Below are 19,592 nucleotides of genomic sequence, written 5' to 3'. Positions count from 1 at the left end.
ATGCCTCCACCTGTTAAGATCCAGAAACTCCGAGACTCGGAAAGGCCAGCAGCTGCCTTGCACACCATGAGGCGGAAGGGAGGGAACGCAAACACGGACGAGCCGGCCCGGGCTCATGCTCGCCCCCTCATGGCCACCACGTGCTCTGCAGCCGTCACCACGGAGTAATGGCGCTCGGCACGGCGGCGGATCAATGGAGAGGTGCGCTCCCTCCAAAACATGGCCGCCGGGGCTGGACGGCCTTGTCCTGCTGAAGCCGCCTCGGGACCCACGTGACCTCCCGCCCCGCCCCGGCATGGCCGCCCAGGTCCCGCTCAAGCGATACCTTGATTGGACAATATGAAGATGGCCCACCTTCCCGTGTGCGCACGCAGACGGCTTCGACCAATGAGAAGACAGAATCCCTTCTGTTCGGCGCAGCTCGCGTCACTTCCTCCGCCCCTGCAGCAAGGGATAAGAAACCCTGCGCCAAGACCTCCTCCTTTCCCGGGCGGCTGCCGAAGATGGCGGAGGGGCAGGTTGGGCTCTGCGCGCGCCGGGCGGTCGGGGGGTCGGGTGGGTGCCAGGCGGGAGCCGAGTGGGGCGTCCGCTCCACTCTGCGTGTGCGCTGGCACTTACGGACGGCAGTTAAGGAAAGTAGAGACGCTTTGGCGGAAGGGAGTGAGGCGTGGGCATAGCGTGCCGCGGACGTCTTTAGGTAGGGGCGACGGGGATGCGACCTTCTTCCCGGGGTCGGAACTGGACGGGAGTGGAACTTGGTTCCCAGCACCTGGGAGGACTTGCACAGGTCTCACCCCAGGCAGTTGGGGTGCGGGAAGCCTGGGGTCGCTCGCTGCTGGGTTTGTGCGTTCGTGTGGTTCTAGGCATGGGGAGCTGAAAGGGAGGCTCCTGTTCCCGCGACTTACGGGTGCTGCTTTCCTGTCGCCTCTGGTACCATAACAAGTAGTCCTTTAAGTGTGTGTTCAAAGTTCTCCAGTGGGAAGGGGTGAACTCGTGAGACAGACGTGTAAAATGATCTATTCTCTGGAGTGCAGGAGAGCCCCGCGACTTTGAGGCTGGTCAGGAATGGAATTGCACCTTTCCTACTTCCAGAGGCTCTAACGAAGGTCGCTGCTGGCGAAGTCTAGTAAAGAATACTGTCTGGGACATTTTTGCTCTTGGAAATACCTGGAGGCTCTCGAGGGACATAACAAACTCATCTCCATGAATAGTAGAACAGGGAGGATAGTTGTGGGGTGCGTTTGTGTGTGACTATCCTGTAGTTTGGGCTGGTTTACAGGCACATGTCAGCTGCCATGTCTGAGAGTTGAAGACTTGTTCATTGCTTTCCAGAATTTTAAACTAGACAGAAGAGCCGTTGTTTAAACATACTAAGTCTCAGTTTAGTATAGAATTTTGTTGTGGTGCAGGGTGTTAACACGTGAGCCAGTACATCCCTGTTATCCAGCAATTTGAGGCTTGGTAGGTGACATGGTGAATGTTAAGAAAATTTCGAGGCCTCAAAGTGGAATGCCGAAATACTGCAGGCACCCGAAGTCTTGTCACTTACTCTGCTGGACCACCCTTAGGCTCTCTTGGTTTGGTGTGTCCCTTTGGGGCATTTTTTTAATCTGGTTGATAGGCATCCTGTGGGGAAAAAACACTCAAGTGTTTGGTGACTTGGGGTAGGGAGAGCCAGATTGCTTCCTAAACCTTTTTGTCTCCCACAGGTTCTAGTGCTGGATGGCCGAGGCCATCTTCTGGGCCGCCTGGCGGCCATTGTGGCCAAGCAGGTACTGCTGGGTAAGTTTCATTCAGGATTTCCCTGTTTGTCTGGGAGTCAATGATGAGCAATAATCACCATCTTTCGTTTGAGTCTCACGACTGTGAGATCAACCCATGCACCGCTCTGAGACTTGCCAGCCCTCCTTGCTCTGGACTCCTAGGGCCAAAGTCATTCAGAGCAGTTTGCTGTCTGTCCGGGCTGTGTGGCTTTGCTAGGTGTTAGGTGTGACTCTCCTAACCCCACAACCCATGTTCTCTCCAGGCCGGAAGGTGGTGGTTGTGCGCTGTGAGGGCATCAACATTTCTGGAAATTTCTACAGAAACAAGTGTGAGTTTGGGCCTGGGGATGGTCTCCAGGTGGGGCACTGACTGGATCCCGGGACAAACGGGTCCTTCGGTGCGGTTTCTGGGCCTGAGGAGGCCTGATCCACTTTTCTCTTGACAGTAAAGTACCTGGCATTTCTCCGAAAGCGGATGAACACCAACCCCTCTCGAGGCCCCTATCACTTCCGAGCCCCGAGCCGCATTTTTTGGCGCACTGTGCGAGGTGAGCTGGGCCGGTGGGTGACGTGGGGAGGTGGGGACTGGCAGCCTGTGATGAGGATAGCTCCCACTCATGTTCGAGTTTCCCAACCATGAGATGACTCCACATGCACTACCATCTGAGGCTGGCTGGTCCCCTGCTCTGGGCTAAGAAGGGAATTTTTAGCCCCTCTGATAAAGGAGACCTGCTATTCTTCCCACAGGCATGCTGCCCCACAAGACCAAGCGAGGCCAGGCTGCACTGGAACGCCTCAAGGTGTTGGATGGGATCCCTCCCCCCTATGACAAGGTGAGCTGTGCAGGCCTAGCTTCACACACAGCCTCTGCATCCAGCGTCTGTGATGTTCTGCTATTACCTACATTGTTTGAGCCTCATGAAAACTCCACTGGCTGAGACGCCTGCCCCAGCAGCCTCCTTCCCAGGTGCCGTTCACAGCAGGTCTCAGTCCTTCTCCTTCTCTAACAGAAAAAACGGATGGTGGTCCCTGCCGCCCTCAAGGTTGTGCGGCTGAAGCCTACCAGAAAGGTAAGCTCCGGGTTGCAGAGTGTGAACTGGGTGGGACCTCAAGCCTGGCAGATGATGGTTTTCTTTCTCACGATGGTCTGCGGATGCCGCTGGTGGGCAGTGCCGATAATGCCACAGGCTCAGCTGATGCCAGGAGGGGTCCGGTGTGGGGTGTGTCCTTTCATAGACTCTCAAGGGTCCTCTAGCTCACCCTTGTGCTGCTGGGGCACCTTCCATGTCCTTACAGCCTTGTGCCCCTGCAGTTTGCTTACCTGGGACGGCTGGCTCATGAGGTCGGGTGGAAGTACCAGGCAGTAACAGCCACTCTGGAGGAGAAACGGAAGGAAAAGGCCAAGATGCACTACCGGAAGAAGAAGCAGCTCTTGGTGAGGACAGGACCTGTGTACCCAGGGTGTGAGAGGGCACAGTCCTGGGAGAGAAGCAGCCACTTGACCCTCACTTGTCTCTCTACCCCACAGAGGCTGCGGAAACAGGCGGAAAAGAACGTGGAGAAGAAAATCAGCAAGTTCACAGAGGTCCTCAAGACCAATGGACTCCTGGTGTGAGCCCAATAAAGACTATTTGCTTCATGCCTGCCTGGTCTGCTCTTCTCCCGCCGACCAGGGGAGTGGGGACAGGTGCTTTGGTCAGGCTCCTGTGGGGGGGTGCCTTGGATACAGCTCTGGAATTGCGTGGGCTGCAGCGTTTGAAGAAGTATCGGGCTGCCCTGCCCGCCCTCAGACCCAGGGCCATACTCTGCAGCTGTGAGAAGCTGTGGGGCACCTGGAGGCACTGCCTTTGCTCCTCAGGACTGGTCAGAGCAGCTGTTTTCCTGCTGCAGGGTTCTGTGTGCTAATAAATTACTTGACTATTGAGTCTGCCCTGTGTCTGCTCTGTAGGCAGGGGCAGCAGGGCACCGTCAGGAATAAAGCTCAGATGACACTGAGCCGGCCTTCCTTCATGGTCTGCCCTTTCCATTGAAGGCACGATGGGTCAGGTGATTTGTTGCTCAAAAGGTGCAGGCACTAATCATCTTAGATCGTGCCTCAGGTAGTTTTTCATTCAAATTCAGCTGCAAAGTATGGGATTGTCACTGGAACTTAGGCTCCAGGAATTCAGAATACCCAAAATGAGTTAAGCCAAGGATAAAAAAGGTACAGAAAATGGTGAGTTTGGTCAGCCCGTGTGAGCCTGGAAAGGAGGTCAGCTGGGGTGACTAGTCCCTCTATCATAAAGGGATTAGGGTTGCAGGGATAACGATGTATTTTCCAGGGGGCTTCAGAGGATCCAAGGCTCATGGGGCCCTCACTGGAATCCCATACATGTTATATACACTACTCCCAAACCAAGCCAGATACCAAAATGAAGCTGAACGATGGTGGCTCAAGCCTTTATTCCCAGCACTTGGGAGGCAGAGCCAGGTGGATTGGTGGTCTATAGAGATGTAGGACAGGCAGCAAAACTACAGAGAAACCCGTCTCAGAAGCAAATGAAAGTGTCTAGTTCTCCATGGTTGTGAGTGTCCATCCTGAAGCCCCCCTGCTAGGACCAGGATCTTTCCCTGTGAGAATTAAACAAATGGTTTTTGGAGACAGTTCCTCTGTAGCCTGCCTATGCTGGAACCCACTCTAGACCAGGCTGACATCAAACCTGGAGGCCTACTGCCTCTGCCTCCCAAGTGCTGGGATCACAGGCGAGGACCGCCACTAACTGAGGCTCGAGAGTGGTGGTGGTGGGTCCATAGACACGGAAGGTTCCCTGAGCCACACCTTCAACTGGACAACGCTGCTATCGCCACAAAAAGGAAACCCAGGTGCCTGGCTTAGTTTATTGTGGTGCCTCCATCTGAGAGAGGAGGGGTCAGGACAGGAACTTAGGAGAGATTTACCGCAGCTGGCCCTCCTGGTCAGGACGGCCTGTGACAACACAGACCTGTCCGAACACAAGCAAATAAACTGGCGACTGCTTGCCTGAAACACCGAAGTTCCAGCTACTGGGTAGTTGAGGTAGGGACATCATTTCAAGAACATCCGAGTGCAGAAGCGGTGCTGGCCTACACAAGCCACGTGTGTGTGTGTGCGCGCGCGCGTGTGTGTCTACAGTAGCCACGTGTGTGTGCATGTGTGTGTGCGCGCGGGTCTACAGTAGCCACGTGTGTGCATGTGTTTATGTGTGTGCGTGTGTCTACACTAGCCACGTGTGTGTGTGTCTACACTAGCCACGTGCGTGTGTGTGTGTGTGTGTGTGTGCGCGCGTGTGTGTGCACACTCGGGGTTAACAAAAGGAACTAAAGCTAACGGCTTCTGTAGGGAAGCGGGCGGCAGCCTGGCCCTACTCCCCAGGCTCGGCTGGGTGTCCCCGGCGCCTCCGAGCTGTCCTCCCGGGAAACGCTAAACGCCCGGACTTCACGTGCACCAACCACGGTGTCGTAATCAACTTCCACAAACGGGCCACGGCCGCTTCTGGTCGGAAGGCCGAGCGCTGACAATCCACGTGGGTGCAGCGCCTGCAGAACCCGCACCCGCCCCTCGGCGTGCGCCTTGGGAAGCCACCTAAGATCTCGCGAGATGACAAGCTCCGCCTCCTGCCCTGCAGTCCTCCATCATGGCGGCGTACGGACAGTGCCAGAATCGCGTGCTCTGCTCCGGAAGTGCCTCCCGGGTCCGTGCGGGCGGGGCGGCGTCACTTCCGCTCCCGGCCTCGCGGAGTCAATAAGGAAGCCCGGGCGCGCGCCCGCTGCCCTTTTTCTCAGGCTGCCGGGAAGATGGCGGACATTCAGGTGCGGGCTGCGGGCCGAGCCGGGCCCCGATCTTGTTCCTTTGCGGCCTCGCGATCGTACGGGAAGCCGAGGCGGGCCGCTTGCGCGTCTCCGCCCGAGAGCGGCCCCGGAACCCGGGGTGTTACGCAGTGATGGGATCCCGAGCGCTTTGGAGTTAGAACCCGGGCCCAGCGGCTGATGGTTTGGGGCGCGGCCGTCGGTGGGGCCGGAGTCGGGGCGGAGAGCGGGGCGGCGGGGTAGCGGGGTTCCCCACGTGGAGGTTGAACCGTGCCTCGTGGTCGCCGGTGAGGCTGTGACGCAGAGCGCCCCGGCGCCGGTGTGGTTCTGCATTTTGTCCCAGAGTGGCCTTTAGGTCACCAGTAACTCAGGCAGGCCCTGGACTTGTCATCCTCCTGCCTCAGCCTTGTGAGTACCTGGGTGACAGGCCACCAGGCTCAGCTACGTATACATACGGCGTGAGGCCTGAGTGGGCGAGCTTGGCGTGTTTTGGAAAACCAGCGTGCCTAAAGGCCATGGCTCTGGTCCAAGGCAGGAGTCCTGCAGGCCGTGAGACGTTAGAACCTAGTGTGTAAGCTAAAAGATTGTGAGTGGTTGTGTTTACAGGGTCGTTGTGGGGCAGCGGCCCTCCGGGGCTGGCGGGAAGGGGCGAGAGCTGCAGAAGGGTGGGAAGAAGCTACATGCGTGGTCTGCCGAAGTTTAACCTGTAACTTCACCAAACTATTGATCCCACAGACGGAACGTGCTTACCAAAAGCAGCCCACAATCTTTCAAAACAAGAAGCGTGTTCTGCTTGGAGAAACCGGCAAGGAAAAACTCCCTCGGTACTACAAAAACATCGGTCTAGGCTTCAAGACGCCCAAGGAGGTACGGGACCCTCCAGCAGCTGAGACTTGTGTGTTTCTGCATGTGTGGGAGCACGCCTTTTCTCAGTGGCTGACCCTCGGGCCCCTGGAAATTGTATGTAGTCTGGATGTGAGGCTACATTCTTTGGTTTTGTCAAGACAGGGTTTCTCTGTGTAGCTTTGGTGCCCCTCCTGGATCCTGCTCTGTAGACCAGGCTGGCCTCGAACTCACAGAGATCCGCCTGCCTCTGCCTCCCGAGTGCTGGGATTAAAGGTGTGGTCATTGCCGCCCAGCCGAGGCTAAATTTTTGGTTCTATTTAGGAACCAGTAGTCTGAGCCGCGCCTTCTCATCCTTTCAGGCCATCGAGGGCACCTACATAGACAAGAAATGCCCCTTCACCGGTAACGTCTCCATCCGGGGTCGGATCCTGTCTGGTGAGTGGGAAGTTGTGTGGTCCTGGGATGCTGCGTCCGGGACCGCTGGCACATGATGTCTGCTTTCACGATGGTCTTCAGACAGCCCGGGGGGCACTGCTGAGAGCGATTGGCACAGCTGATGCCAGAGGGGACCTCCTGGAGCCTCACAACCGCTTCTCCGCGGTCCGAGTCACTCCCGGCTGCTGACTCCTTCCTGTCCACTTCCCTCAGGTGTCGTGACCAAGATGAAGATGCAGAGGACCATCGTCATCCGAAGGGACTACCTCCATTACATCCGGAAGTACAATCGCTTTGAGAAGCGCCACAAGAACATGTCTGTGCACCTGTCCCCCTGTTTCAGGTGAACCCAGTTCTTTGATAGTCTAGGTCAACCTGACACAAGACAGGGAGTCACTGGCTGGGCTGGAGAGGGCACCTGTGTCAGGAAGGGCCGCTGGTGGGAGAGCCCTTACTTTGGAAAGGGTGACTTTGGGGAAAGCGGGGTGTCTTGGTTCAGAGTCTGGGTGTATGTAGACTGCTGGGGAAGAGCAGGCAAGGGAAGCTAAATGTCTGGGAGAATGAAAGGACCCTGGAGTGGCCACTGTGGTGGCTGGAGCCAGGTAAGCACCCTAACTCAGCCTGTCAGTGGGGACAAAGGATTGCTGGGCAGGCCCTCCTGAGCACCCCTTCCCCTCTGATCCCACAGGGACGTACAGATCGGCGACATCGTCACTGTGGGAGAGTGCAGGCCCCTGAGCAAGACAGTCCGCTTCAATGTGCTCAAGGTCACCAAGGCTGCTGGCACCAAGAAGCAGTTCCAGAAGTTCTGAGGGGACTCTGGACAATTCCCCGGAACAAATAAAGTGGTTTTCTAGCTCACACAACAGGCTTGGAGTCTGCATCTGGGCCAGAGTGGGGATTGCCAGGGCTGTCACACAAGGGTTCTCTGAGCTGGGGTGACCTGCTGCCTTCCCTTGATAAATCTTGGCATCCAGGTGGACGTGGTCAGTTACCTGGTGCAGCCAGCGTCCATCCTCCCACCTACCAGTCCCTTGGGAGGAAGTAAGTGAGGGTGGAGCCCCTGGCCTCAGTTTAGGTCTAAGCCTTAGAGCGCCCCCAGGGAGCAGCCTGGGCTTTCCCTCTGGGCCTCTGGTCTCCCTGTACCAAAGGGAGACTTCCCACACTCACCTGGAGAGTGGAGGGGTGCGGTTCCCCCCTTGAGAACCGCCATCTGCTTAGATAGCCCCTTGGAAAAGCATGTACCACTCACTGCCTGCTGCGATGAGAGGCCTGTACCCAGGCCGGGAGGCCGGGGTGGAGTTGAGAGGTGGGAAGAGGGCCCCAGGATGGCAGTTACAGATGTGGGACTGGTGGGGATGCCCACTCAGGAAAAAGACTCGGTCATCCCGGGTTTGTGGGAAGGGGACAGACCTGGAAGAAGCCGGAGCCGCTGCGGGGTCCCCAAGTCCCTGCCCCCCAGGCCTGTACCAGGGTCTGAAGTACAGCACTGGTCCAGGGGTTGGGAGACAGGGCCTTGGGAAGAGTCCTCTGCCTGCGAGAGATGCCGCACCACTGCCCCGCCTCAGCCTCCTGCCTTTAACCAGGGCGCCCGCCCGCCGAGGGGGGGTTCCTGTCAACGGAAGTGGGCCTGCATCAAAGCGAGCAGGAAGGGGCAGGGGCAGGTCAGGGGCCACCGCCCAAGCTGGGAGCCTGCCAGCCACCCCGGAGGAGGGGCTGCAGGGGACAGGGACCCTGAGGAATCTGAAGCCGCTTGTTGAGAGGTGTGGCCCCTCCAACCACAGGTGCTTCCGTTGGGGTGGGGCCTTGTGTTTACAACAGCCCAGCTCCCCCATTTCCTCCCAGCGGTGGTTGGGACTTCTTGGTGCCCATGACAGGCCATGAGACGAGGGGGAGAGACCCCTGACGACCCTTAGACAGTTGTCACCTGAAGAATGGAGCTTATGGTTGGGCTCCCCTTGCACAACTGGAGACCACAAGTCCATGACCACTCAGCTTCCTCCGGCCTTTCCCACTGGGCTCTGGCTTGCTCAAATCCCCAGTGCCAGCCAGGCCTGGCACCTCCGCTCCAGGTAGACGTGTGCTCCCTGGCCTCGTGGTTTTGATGATTTGACAGGGTTTTGCTGTGTGTTCCTAGCTGGCCTGAAGCTGACTGGCGACAGCCTCTCCCTTCTTGTCTCCTGGGAGCTGAGATTCCAGCCCATTTTGGCCTTTTGTTTTTTTCTTGTTTGTTTTTTTCCAAGACAGGGTTTCTCTGTGGAGCCCTGGCTGTCTGGAACTCACTCTGTAGACCAGACTGGCCTCAAAGATCCCCCTGCCTCTGCCTCCTGAGTGCTGGGATTAAAGGCATGGGCCACCATCATCCATTCCAGTCTATTTTAATCTTTAATCTTGGGCACCTGTTTCCATCTGGGAAATATCTGGCTCCAATCACTTGTAGACATTGGTGGTAATTCAGTTGCCAAGGAGGCTGAGCTGAGGTGGGAGGATTGTCAGCAGTCAGAGACCAACCCGGGTAATTCAGCCCAGCCTAGAATCCAGCAGTGAGGGGCTGGGATTGTAGCTCCATGGTAGAGTGCTTGTCTAGAATGGAAAGGCCCTGGGATCCACGCCAGCACCTCATAGACCAGCAGCAAGCACCTGTAATTTACAGCATTTGGGAAATCGAGACTTGAGGAGAATCAAAGTTTAAGGCCACAGGAGACCCTGTCTCAAAAATAAGAAACAGAGCATGGCATGTTGGTGCACATCTTGAATCCCAGCAATCGAGACAGCCAGCCTGTCTACATAGTGAGAACCCATTCTAAAAATGAAAATATTATTTATGTGAGTGAGTGTATGCCTGCCACAGACCCCTAGGTGGAGGTCAGAGTAGCCAGTTCTCTTCATCGTGGGGTCCCCTGAGGCAAACACAGGCCTTCATGCGTGGCAGCGAGTACCTGTACCCGCTGACCCAGCTCACCAGCCCACACTTCCTCCTTGATTCTCCTCCTATACAGAGAGCTGAACCTACTTCCTGCCTGTCGGTTGTAAAGACTGTAAGACGACTATCTGCACCCCTTATGAGAAGGGGACCCCCAGATCCAGATGTCCTGAGACTGAACCGCAGCACTCAGCAGCTGGGTGGCCTTGGATAAGTTTCCTCCTCTGTCAAGGTGCCCATTCCAGCAGCTGTGCAGGTGGGACCCTGTAAGGTAGCTGCAGAGGTTTTCTACAGAATGGGACACTGGGCCTTGAGAGCAAGCTCTGTGGAGTCCTTTTTGTAGGCTCCTGGAAGATTCTGACACGGCATGGCCTGGTGGAGGAGACCGTGGGGAAATGGGCTCCAGGCAGGGCTTCTCAGCAGGGTTCTGGTTATTGCTGGGTTTTTCGAGACAGGGTTTCTCTGTGTAGCCCTGGCTGTTCTGGAACTCTCTCTCTAGACCAAGCTGGTCTCCAACTCACAGAGATCCACCTGCCTCTGCCTCCTGAGTGCTGGAATTAAAGGTGTGCGCCGCCACCACCATATGGCTCAGGGTCCTGGATTGGTGGTGGCGGGCTTCAAGCCCACCAGCTGCAGACAAGGCAGTCCTGCCTTGACTAATGCTGTGGCCTGGTCTGGCCCTAGTATGGAAGATCACTGGAACATTCTAAGGGAGGCAGAATGGCCAGCAGGTGTTGCTGCTACTCCTTTTTGGGTTCTCTCTCTCTCTCTCTCTCTCTCTCTCTCTCTCTCTCTCTCTCTCTCTCTCTCTCTTTCTGAGACAGGGTTTCTCTGTGTAGTTTTGGAGCCTGTCCTGGATCTCACTCTGTAGCCCAGGCTGGCCTCGAACTCAGAGATCCGTCAGGCTCTGCCTCCCAAGTGCTGGGATTAAAGGCGTGCACCACCACTGCTGCCTCTGTTTTTGTTGTTGTTGTTGTTCTGTTTTGTTTTGAGACAGGGCATCACTTAAACTTGTTGCAATACTTCTGCCTCTTATTATTATTACTATTATTTTTAAAGATTCATTTATTTATTATGTATACAGCATGTATGCCTGCAGGCCAGAAGAGGGCACCAGATCTCATTACAGATGGTTGTGAGCCACCATGTGGTTGCTGGGAATTGAACTCAGGACCTCTGGAAGAGCAGCTGGTGCTCTTAACCTCTGAGCCATCTCTCCAGCCCCCTGCCTCTTATTATTATTATTGTTGTTAGTCTCACGGAGCCTGTAACTGAGGATGGCCTTGAACTTGTGGTCCTGTTGCCTCCACCCCTTGAGTCTTGAGATGCCAGTTCTCCACCTTGCCCCAGTTGTGTAGAACTTGGAGGCGAACTCAGGGCTGTGCATTTGCTCGGCAAGAATTCTACCAACCAAGCTACATCCCCAAGCTCAAAACCAGAGCCATTAAAACATTTTTTTCTTAACCTGGCAGTGGTGGCGCACGCCTTTAATCCCAGCACTCAGAGGCAGAGGCAGGCGGATCTCTGTGAGTTCGAGGCCAGCCTGGTCTGCAGAGCAAATTCTAGGGCAGCCAGGGCTACACAAAGAGACTCTGTCTTGAAAAACAAACAAATTAAAAATGGCCTTTAAATTGCAATTATTTAGTTAGTTATGTCTGTGCCACAGCGCATGTGGAGGTCTATCCTATCCAGCATGATCCCAGAGACAGACATGACTGGGGCATCCAGGGAATGAAGAAAAACACATGGACACACAGACAGCCTGGGCTTGGGACGCCTGGGCTCTCTCTCTGCTGGAGAGGCTGCGGCTCTGGGGAGAGCACTGTTGTTTCACAGATGAGCAGAAAAGCTGGGCCATAGCACACAGCTCATCTCCAGTGGCTCCGTGAGGGCCGTAAACACCCGGGAGAAAGCTACAATAAACTTTTCATGGACACACCATCGACAGCCACACATGGCCCGAGAAAGGCTTTGCCATGCTCACAGCGCCGCCACCAGCCTCGCCCCAGTGGCAGGCTTGGGGGTCTTTGCGAGACTAAAGTTCTCGATAGGGCACTGCTGTCATGAGCCAGGGCTTCCTCTGCGCCTCACAGAGTTGGGAGGATGACTTTCAGGAGTCAGTTGATTCTCTCTTCCCTCCACTCAGATTCTGGGACTCAAGCCTGGGTAGCCAGGCTGACAGTGGGCACCTTTACCCCCTGCCCCATCTCACCAGACCTTCACCCTCTTACTTCTGCTGGACTAAAGAATTTATTCATTCAAAACTGAAAGTGGCCGGGCGGTGGTGGCGCACGCCTTTAATCCCAGCACTCGGGAGGCAGAGCCAGGCGGATCTCTGTGAGTTCGAGGCCAGCCTGGTCTACAGAGTGAGATCTAGGATGGGCACCAAAATGACACAGAGAAACCCTGTCTCGAAAAACAAACAAACAAAAAAAAAAAAATCAAAACTGAAAGTGTGCCAGGCGGTAGTGGCGCACGCCTTTATTCCCAGCACTCAGGAGGCAGAGTTAGAGGCCAGCCTGGGGCTACAGAGTGAGTTCCAAGACAGCCAAGACGGTTACACAGATAAACCTTGTCTCAAAAAACTAAAACCAAACCAAACAAACAAATAAAAACGAAAAGAAAAAAAAAAAACAAACCTGAAAGTTTGGTATATATCACACACAAATAAAAATTTTAAAAAGAGATTGAAAAATATGTATGTATGTTCCTGAATGCATGCATCATGTGATTTAAGCATGGGCACTGGTAGGAAAGAATGGTACACATCCAAGTGCAGCTCTAAGCTTCTCAAGAGAGAAAGAAGACCCTTCGGGGTCTTGACAACAGCTATGTAAATGATATTGAAGCTTCTGAAGTCCCTGTGTCCAAACGCTTTAGACATTTTTTTTTTTTTTTTTTTTTTTTTTTTTTTTTTTTTTTTTTTTGGTTTTTCGAGACAGGGTTTCTCTGCATAGCTTTGTGCCTTTCCTGGAGCTCACTTGGTAGCCCAGGTTGGCCTTGAACTCACAGAGATCCGCCTGCCTCTGCCTCCCGAGTGCTGGGATTAAAGGCGTGCGCCACCACCGCTCGGCCTCTTTAGACATTTTTGTTAGATTTATTCAGTGTGTCTGGGGTCAGTTCCCTCCTTCTACCACGTGGTTTCCAGGGACTGACCCGGGTGCCGGGGCCCGCACAGCAAGCACCTTTACCCAGTGAACTAACTCTGCAGCCCTGCGCAAACACTTTCTAAGGGGTCCCCCACTTGTTTTGGTAAGTGAAGTCCTAGGGTGTCTCCTGAGAGGCTGAGAGTAGGGTCAGAGCTGATAAGGACGCTCTCAGGGCAGCACAAGAGGCTCAAGATGCTTCAGTACAGAACACAAAGTTCATCGTCTAGTTTGTGAAATTCCCAGAAAACTGCAGGGTCACCGCTGGGAAAGGAGTGTGGTACATCCAGGGTCATGTGTTGTATGCTTGGCCCTAAACATAGTGCATTGCAATTTTATAGTCTTTGAAACATCTGTACACAGAAGGAAGGTTGTCCGTCCCTTTGTAAGCAGCCGCCAACATAAATTTGGTTAATTATCATGGCTTTCCTTTCTTTCTTTTTCTTTTTTCTCTTTTTCTTCTTTATTTCTCCTTTTTTTGTTTTTTTGTTTCAAGAGAAGGTTTCTCTGTGTAACAGCCCTAGCTGTCCTGGAACTCACTTTGTATGTAGACCAGGGTGGCCTTGAACTCACAGAGATCCACCCTCCTCTACCTCCAGCAGGAGTGCTGGGATAAAAAGTGTGCACCACCACCGCCTGGATCTTTTCTTTCTTTCTTTCTTTCTTTCTTTCTTTCTTTCTTTCTTTCTTTCTTTCTTTCTTTCTTTTTTTTTTTTTTTTTTTTTTGAGACAGGGTCCCTCTGTGTAGCTTTGGAGCCTTCCTGGAACTCACTTTGTAGACCAGGTTAGCCTCAAACTCACAGAGATCCTCCTACCTCTGCCTCCCGAGTGCTGGGATTAAAGGCCTGTGCCACCACCACCCGGTTGGATCTTTTCTTTTTAAAAAATACTTTTTTCACGAGTGTGTGTGTGTGTGTGTGTGTGTGTGTGTGTGTGTGTTTTGCCTGCGTGGATGTCTGTGCACCACCAGTGTGCCCAGAGGTCAGAAAGAGGCATCAGATCCTCTAGAACTGAAGTTACAGAAGATTGTGAGCCACCATGTGGGTGCTGGGAACTGAACCCCAGTCCTTTGCAAGAACAAGTGCTCTTAACTTCGGAGCCACGTCTCCAGCCCCCCAAGTCCTTACCATATGTATTCATGTGTGTGTGTGTCATAGCGCATATGTGGAAGTCACAGGACGACTGCGGGAGTCGGTCCCACCACACGGGCTCCTGGGGATTGAACCTGGGACGTCAGGACTGGTTGGCAGCAGGCACCTCTACCCACTAAGCATCCTGCCTTCTCTTTGTGGTACCTTTGTGTCCTTTCGTTCGGTAAAACTTAGGAAACATTTCTCCTGCCCCTAGGATGGCGCTGACAGGCAGGCGCTGAGTGAATTCAGCGAGACAGAGGCCGCCATGGGCGAGCTGCCTGGAGCGCTGAGATGCCAGAGGCCGCTTCTCCAGCAGTATTTCTGTGTCACTGTGCTTGGTTACTTAACGTCTCGTCAGGGAGGACACCTGTGGGGCTCATGTCCTGCCCACATGGACACCTCACTTTGCTGAGGAATAAGTTGGACAGCGTCTGTTCTTGGGACTGGCTATCTGCTGCATGGGTCACAGGGTCAAGTTTCCGATGATGGGAGTGGACTTATTAAAGAGCAGCATTAGGGCTGGTGAGCTGGCTCAGCAGCTAAAAGTGCTTACCATGCTAGCCTTTTGACCTTCCTCTGATCCCCAAGAACTCCTCGGCGGAAAGAGGGAAACAATTCCAGAGAGCTAGCCTCGGACGGCCACATGCATACCATACACTCCCCATGTAGTGCGCTCTCTCTCTCTCTCTCTCTCTCTCTCTCTCTCTCTCTCTCTCTCTCTCTCTCTCTCACACACACACACACACACACACACACACACACACTACACCACACCACACCACACCATACCATACACACAGTAAACTTTTGGAAAAAGAGTGGAAATGGGACTGGAGAGATGGCTCGGCAGTTAAGAGCACTGGCTGCTCATACAGAGGACCTGGGTTCAGTTCCCAGCATCCACATGGAGGTTCACAATCATCTTTAACCACAGTTCCAGGGGACCCTACACCCTCTTCTGGCCTCCATCAGCACCAGGCATGCGCAAAGCACACAGACACATGCACACAAAATAAAAATAAAGACAAAACATTAAGGAAAAAAGAGTCACTAGTAGGGCTGAGGCTGTCACTCAGAGGTATAGCATATCTAAACTTTCTGAGGCCTGAGGTTCAGTGCCCAGTACTTGCAGATTAACTAGCAAATCACCTAGCTAAGCGCATACACAGTCATACACATGCATTCACACAGAGTGCAGTGCTCTATGGTGGCGTCGGGAAGCCCTGAGACAGACTGAAGCCTGGCTTGCTGAGTTCTCAGATCACTCCCGCCAGCCACAGCTTTCCTCAGAGTCAACCTATTTTGAAGGCAAAGCCAACTTATTCTGAGACTAAAATGAGGAATCTCCTCACCTGTCAGGTGTTCTGTGTTTTGTGGTATGAATCAGCTTTCCTTGGGTATATGCCCAAGAGTGGGATGGCTGGGTCTTGAGGTAGATCGATTTTCTGAGAAACCGCCACACTGATTTCCACAGTGGTTGTACAAGCTTACATTCCCACCAACAGTGGAGGAGTGTTCCCTTTGCTCCACATCCTCTCCAACATTGGCTGTCATTGGTGTTTTTGATCGTAGCCATTCTAACAGGTGTAAGGTGGTATCTCAGAGTCATTTTGATTTGCATTTCTCTGATGACTAATGATGTTGAGCATTTCCTTAAATGTCTTTCAGTCATCTGAGATTCTTCTTTTGTGAATTCTCTGTTTAGCTCTCTAGCCCATTTTTTAATTGGATTGTTCGGTATTTTGATGTCTAGTTTCTTGAGTTCTTTATATACTGTGGAGATCAATCTTCTGTCAGATCTGGTGCCCTCTTCTGGCATGCAGGCATACATGCATGCATGCAGGCAGAACACTGTATACATAATAAATAAATCTTTAAAAAACAAAGATTTACATATTTCAAATGGAAGGTACCGTAGACAAAAGGCAAATTAAAGCTAGGGGCTAACACGCAGCAGCAGAAATCTGCAGGACCCCCCTCCCCCCCAACATAGGAGAATTTCAAGGACTTGCAGTTTTCTCAGTTTGTTTAGCATCTCTAAACACCTCAAGCACCTGCCATCTTTCTTTAGTGAAGGGCCACTGCTCACCCACACCGGCTTATTAGTCAGCCATTTTAAAGGCAGAGCAGTTGGGCTCTGGCAGCGGCCCTTACTTCAAATCTGAATAGCCGATTCCTGTCTTGTCTTGCTTTTTGACAACCTGAATAGCCTGTAACTTTCCTTGATAATTTTTCTAATACCTTTTCCAGGAATATATCTCGTTTTTAGCACCACTTTATGAGCTGTTTTTGAAATCATAAGAATATGAATTTGAGCCGGGCGGTGGTGGCGCACGCCTTTAATCCCAGCACTTGGGAGGCAGAGCCAGGCAGATCTCTGTGAGTTCGAGGCCAGCCTGGGCTACAGAGTGAGTTCCAGGATAGGCTCCAAAGCCACACAGAGAAACCCTGTCTCAAAAAAACAAAATCGAAAAAAAAAAAAAAATCTGTCTTACATAGGGCAAAAGCATCCTATTTGCCACCACGGCTTCTTAAAATTTTAACTAAACATTTGCCCTTTTTCCACTGGGAATTTTTTATTTCTCTTCCTTCCCTTTCTTTACTAGGAAGATTCCTTTTCTTTCTTTCTTTTTTTTTTTTAAGATTTATTGGTTTTTTTTTTTTAATGTAGTATTCTGTCTGTATGTATGCCTTCATGCCAGAAGAGGGCACCAGATCCCATAACAGAGGGTTGTGAGCCATTTGTGGTTGCTGGGAATTGAACTCAGGACCTCTGGAAGAGCAGTCAGTGCTCTTAACCTCTGAGCCATCTCTCCGGGCCCCCTTTTTCTTTTCTTATTCTTTGAATCAGGAGCCATTTTCCTTGTCACTCCTGAGATGAGGAATTTAAATCCCCATGTTCCTGTCCTATCCTGGAGTCTCATCTACTACTGTACTTTTTGGGGGCGTACTTTACTTCCAGTCTGGGAGTGTCCGGACCTATCTTTCCTCAAGTTCTATGTCATTAGGTATCAAATGTCGGGGTGTTCTGTATTGTGTGGGTTGGTTGAAGAAAGAGGCCACTCCAAGATGAAATTTTTAGGCCTGTGTGGCAGCAGGAAGGTCCAGCCTCTGATGAACTGAACTCTGAACAGCTGTACAAAGACATATTTATTGATTGTTACACAAAGCTGTTTTTCGCTTTTTTTTTTTTTTTTTTGAGACAGGGTTTCCCTGTGTAGTTTTGGTGCCTGTCCTGGAGCTCGCTCTGTAGACCAGGCTGGCCTCGAACTCACACAGATCCTCCTGGCTCTGCCTCCCGAGTGCTGGGACTAAAGGCGTGTGCCACTGCTGCCTGGCTGTTTGTGGTTTTCTTTTGTCTTTGTTTTTCGAGACAGGGTTTCCTCTGTGTAACAGTCCTGACTGTCCTGGATCTGTAGACCAGGCTGGTGTCAGACTCACACTTTAGTCCTTACCGTGGACCGATTTGCAGTGCCCAATAATGCAAGAGCCTCAGGTATTCCAGAAGCATCTTGTGACCAGAGTCATGTGAAGGCTGTAATGCCCCTCAGAAAAACAGTTCTACAAATCATGAGAAACAATCACTGTTTTCCACAAGGATTCTTCGAGGTCAAAGTACTTTTAGAAAACAGTGTTCGCTCTGATGTTTACCCCAGATGCAGTGACTGCTAAATTCCTGCATTCCTTACCCCCCACCCATACCACAGATCAGCAAGGTCCCATCTTTGGGTCTGAGGTCATCTGAAGCTGCTTCACACTGAGGTGATATCATGGAGGCCTGGACGGCGTTCCCGCTCTGTCACAGGACTACAGGACCTCGGCATAAAAGTTCGCAGAGGAACCTTGGAAACCGGAGGGAGGGAGGGTCTGTCTCAGGAGATGGTGGTGGCTGGAGATCCCCAGTGCTGGAAGGCAGCATTGATGCTGCAGGGGATGGCCAATATGCCCGAGACAGCGCCATCTTGAGCCTAAGGCCTGTAATTGGGAATGACCCCATCAGCCTGGTGGTTGAGTGAGTAGGGGCCAAAGACACAAAGCACAGTTTGACAAGAAAGTAGCTGGGGACATAGCTGGGCTGGGAGGGATTGCTGTACAAACAGGAGGACCTGAGTTCAGATCCCCAGTGCCTGTGTAAAAGCCGGGAACAGTGTCCCACCTTGTGATCCCAGTGAAGGTTTCGGAGGGTTCAAGAGGGACACTAAGGTGGATTCCTGGGGAGTAAGAGTCTATTAGTAGAGCTATTAATGCCACAGACAGACAGACAGAGAGGCAACAGCATAGATGCTCTCTGAGGAAACAGCCCAAGTGGCAGAAGTGGGATCTTTTCCGCAGCTTTCTGAGAGTGAGAAAGGTCACAGTCATACCCTGCAGCCAGACTCTCCAGTTCCCAGGCGAGAGGCAGGGAAGGGTGAGGAGAGCAGCCTGTGTGGCCACTTTGATGTAAACTTACTTCTCAGGTGAGAGGTCCTGCCCACTCCTCCACCCCCATGCCTGGACATCTGTGAGCCAAGTCCATTCAGCCGAGTGTCTGTAGGTATCATTGAAAGGGACTGCTGTGGCCTGATGCGGTGGCCTGATGCGGTGGCCCTGATGCTGTGGCCTGATGCTGTGGCATGATGCTGTGGCCTGATGCGGTGGCCTGATGCGGTGGCTTGATGCTGTGGCCTGATGCAGTGGCCTGATGCGGTGGCCTGATGCTGTGGACTGACGCGGTGGCCTGATGCAGTGGCCTGATGCTGTGGACTGATGCTGTGGCCTGATGCGGTGGCCTGATGCTGTGGACTGACGCGGTGGCCTGATGCTGTGGCCTGATGCTGTGGACTGATGCTGTGGCCTGATGCGGTGGCCTGATGCGGTGGCCTGATGCTGTGTGTGGCCTGATGTGGTGGCCTGAGCAGATTTTTACATTCAGTACTGGGTGGCTGGCGATACAGGCGGAGCCCGGGACTTATTGGCCAGCCAGTCCAGCCAGGCTTTGAGTTCCAGGTTCAGTGAGAGACCCTGACTCAAAACAAAACAAAAATAAACAAAACAACTCAAGGTGAGAGGAAGACCCAGGGCTACTCATTACGAGTCTGGAGGTGTCTGTGGGTGAGTTCCCCCAGATGTCGTCCACCAGGTCCTCAGGAGGAAGCTGTAGTCTGACCTTCCGGGAGTGGACAGGTTAACTGGGGCAAATGGACCCACGGTGGCAGGACTGGCTTGTACCTTGACTGCACTGCAGGACTGGATAAGGTCAGGTCTAGACAGCGTCTAGCGGCTTCTTATCCTGGGAAGGGTTTCAGATAAACCCAGTCTCCCCAGTTAATGTGAGGGGCACTCCAGAGAGGCTGAGCTCAGGACTGGGGCTGTCATTATCTGGGGCCTCAGGGAACTCCCAAGATACGACACATGGAGATAGGTAAGGTGCTGGGGTTCAGTGAGAGAACTGTGGGGGAGACATGTGCTGCAAAGGACTGAGGAGGCTAAATGGGGCTGCACAGTTCACAGTAATCCAGAATGTATGTATGTATTATTATTG

General features: G+C 53.0%; 2 protein-coding genes and 5 non-coding genes across 8 annotated transcripts; all 7 read left to right on the top strand.

Moving 5' to 3' along the window:
• Positions 1-437: 437 nt before the first annotated feature.
• Rpl13a (ribosomal protein L13a) lies at positions 438-3,402 on the top strand. 2 transcript variants are annotated; one of them, XM_037200716.1, is made up of 9 exons: positions 489-518; positions 1,035-1,106; positions 1,710-1,782; positions 2,027-2,092; positions 2,210-2,311; positions 2,511-2,596; positions 2,774-2,833; positions 3,076-3,198; positions 3,292-3,402. In XM_037200716.1, the coding sequence occupies exons 1-9, from the start codon at positions 504-506 to the stop codon at positions 3,376-3,378; spliced, it is 684 nt and encodes a 227-aa protein (XP_037056611.1). In that variant the 5' UTR covers positions 489-503; the 3' UTR covers positions 3,379-3,402. The 2 variants fall into 2 exon arrangements, with proteins under 2 accessions (XP_028717711.1, XP_037056611.1); XM_028861878.2 differs by lacking the exon at positions 1,035-1,106 and having other exon boundaries at positions 438-518.
• On the top strand, positions 1,816-1,898 carry LOC114687186. Its single transcript, XR_003733657.1, has one exon. It is a non-coding gene; the product is annotated as a small nucleolar RNA Z195/SNORD33/SNORD32 family (small nucleolar RNA).
• LOC114687185 lies at positions 2,352-2,436 on the top strand. The gene has a single exon (XR_003733656.1). It is a non-coding gene; the product is annotated as a small nucleolar RNA Z195/SNORD33/SNORD32 family (small nucleolar RNA).
• Positions 2,639-2,708, top strand: LOC114687187. The gene has a single exon (XR_003733658.1). It is a non-coding gene; the product is annotated as a small nucleolar RNA SNORD34 (small nucleolar RNA).
• Positions 2,880-2,969, top strand: LOC114687188. Its single transcript, XR_003733659.1, has one exon. It is a non-coding gene; the product is annotated as a small nucleolar RNA SNORD35 (small nucleolar RNA).
• Positions 3,403-5,483: 2,081 nt separating the features above from the next.
• On the top strand, positions 5,484-7,732 carry Rps11 (ribosomal protein S11). Its single transcript, XM_028861900.2, has 5 exons — positions 5,484-5,591; positions 6,324-6,455; positions 6,794-6,869; positions 7,083-7,212; positions 7,558-7,732. Exons 1-5 carry the CDS (start codon positions 5,577-5,579, stop codon positions 7,679-7,681), a joined length of 477 nt encoding a protein of 158 aa, XP_028717733.1. The 5' UTR covers positions 5,484-5,576; the 3' UTR covers positions 7,682-7,732.
• LOC114687189 lies at positions 6,917-7,000 on the top strand. Its single transcript, XR_003733660.1, has one exon. It is a non-coding gene; the product is annotated as a small nucleolar RNA SNORD35 (small nucleolar RNA).
• Positions 7,733-19,592: the final 11,860 nt, after the last annotated feature.

Source organism: Peromyscus leucopus, chromosome 1 (genome assembly GCF_004664715.2).
Source record: "Peromyscus leucopus breed LL Stock chromosome 1, UCI_PerLeu_2.1, whole genome shotgun sequence".
Taxonomy (NCBI): Eukaryota; Metazoa; Chordata; class Mammalia; order Rodentia; family Cricetidae; genus Peromyscus; species Peromyscus leucopus.
The sequence above is the reverse complement of the archived record's forward strand: the minus strand, read 5'-3'. Positions and strand labels throughout refer to the sequence as shown.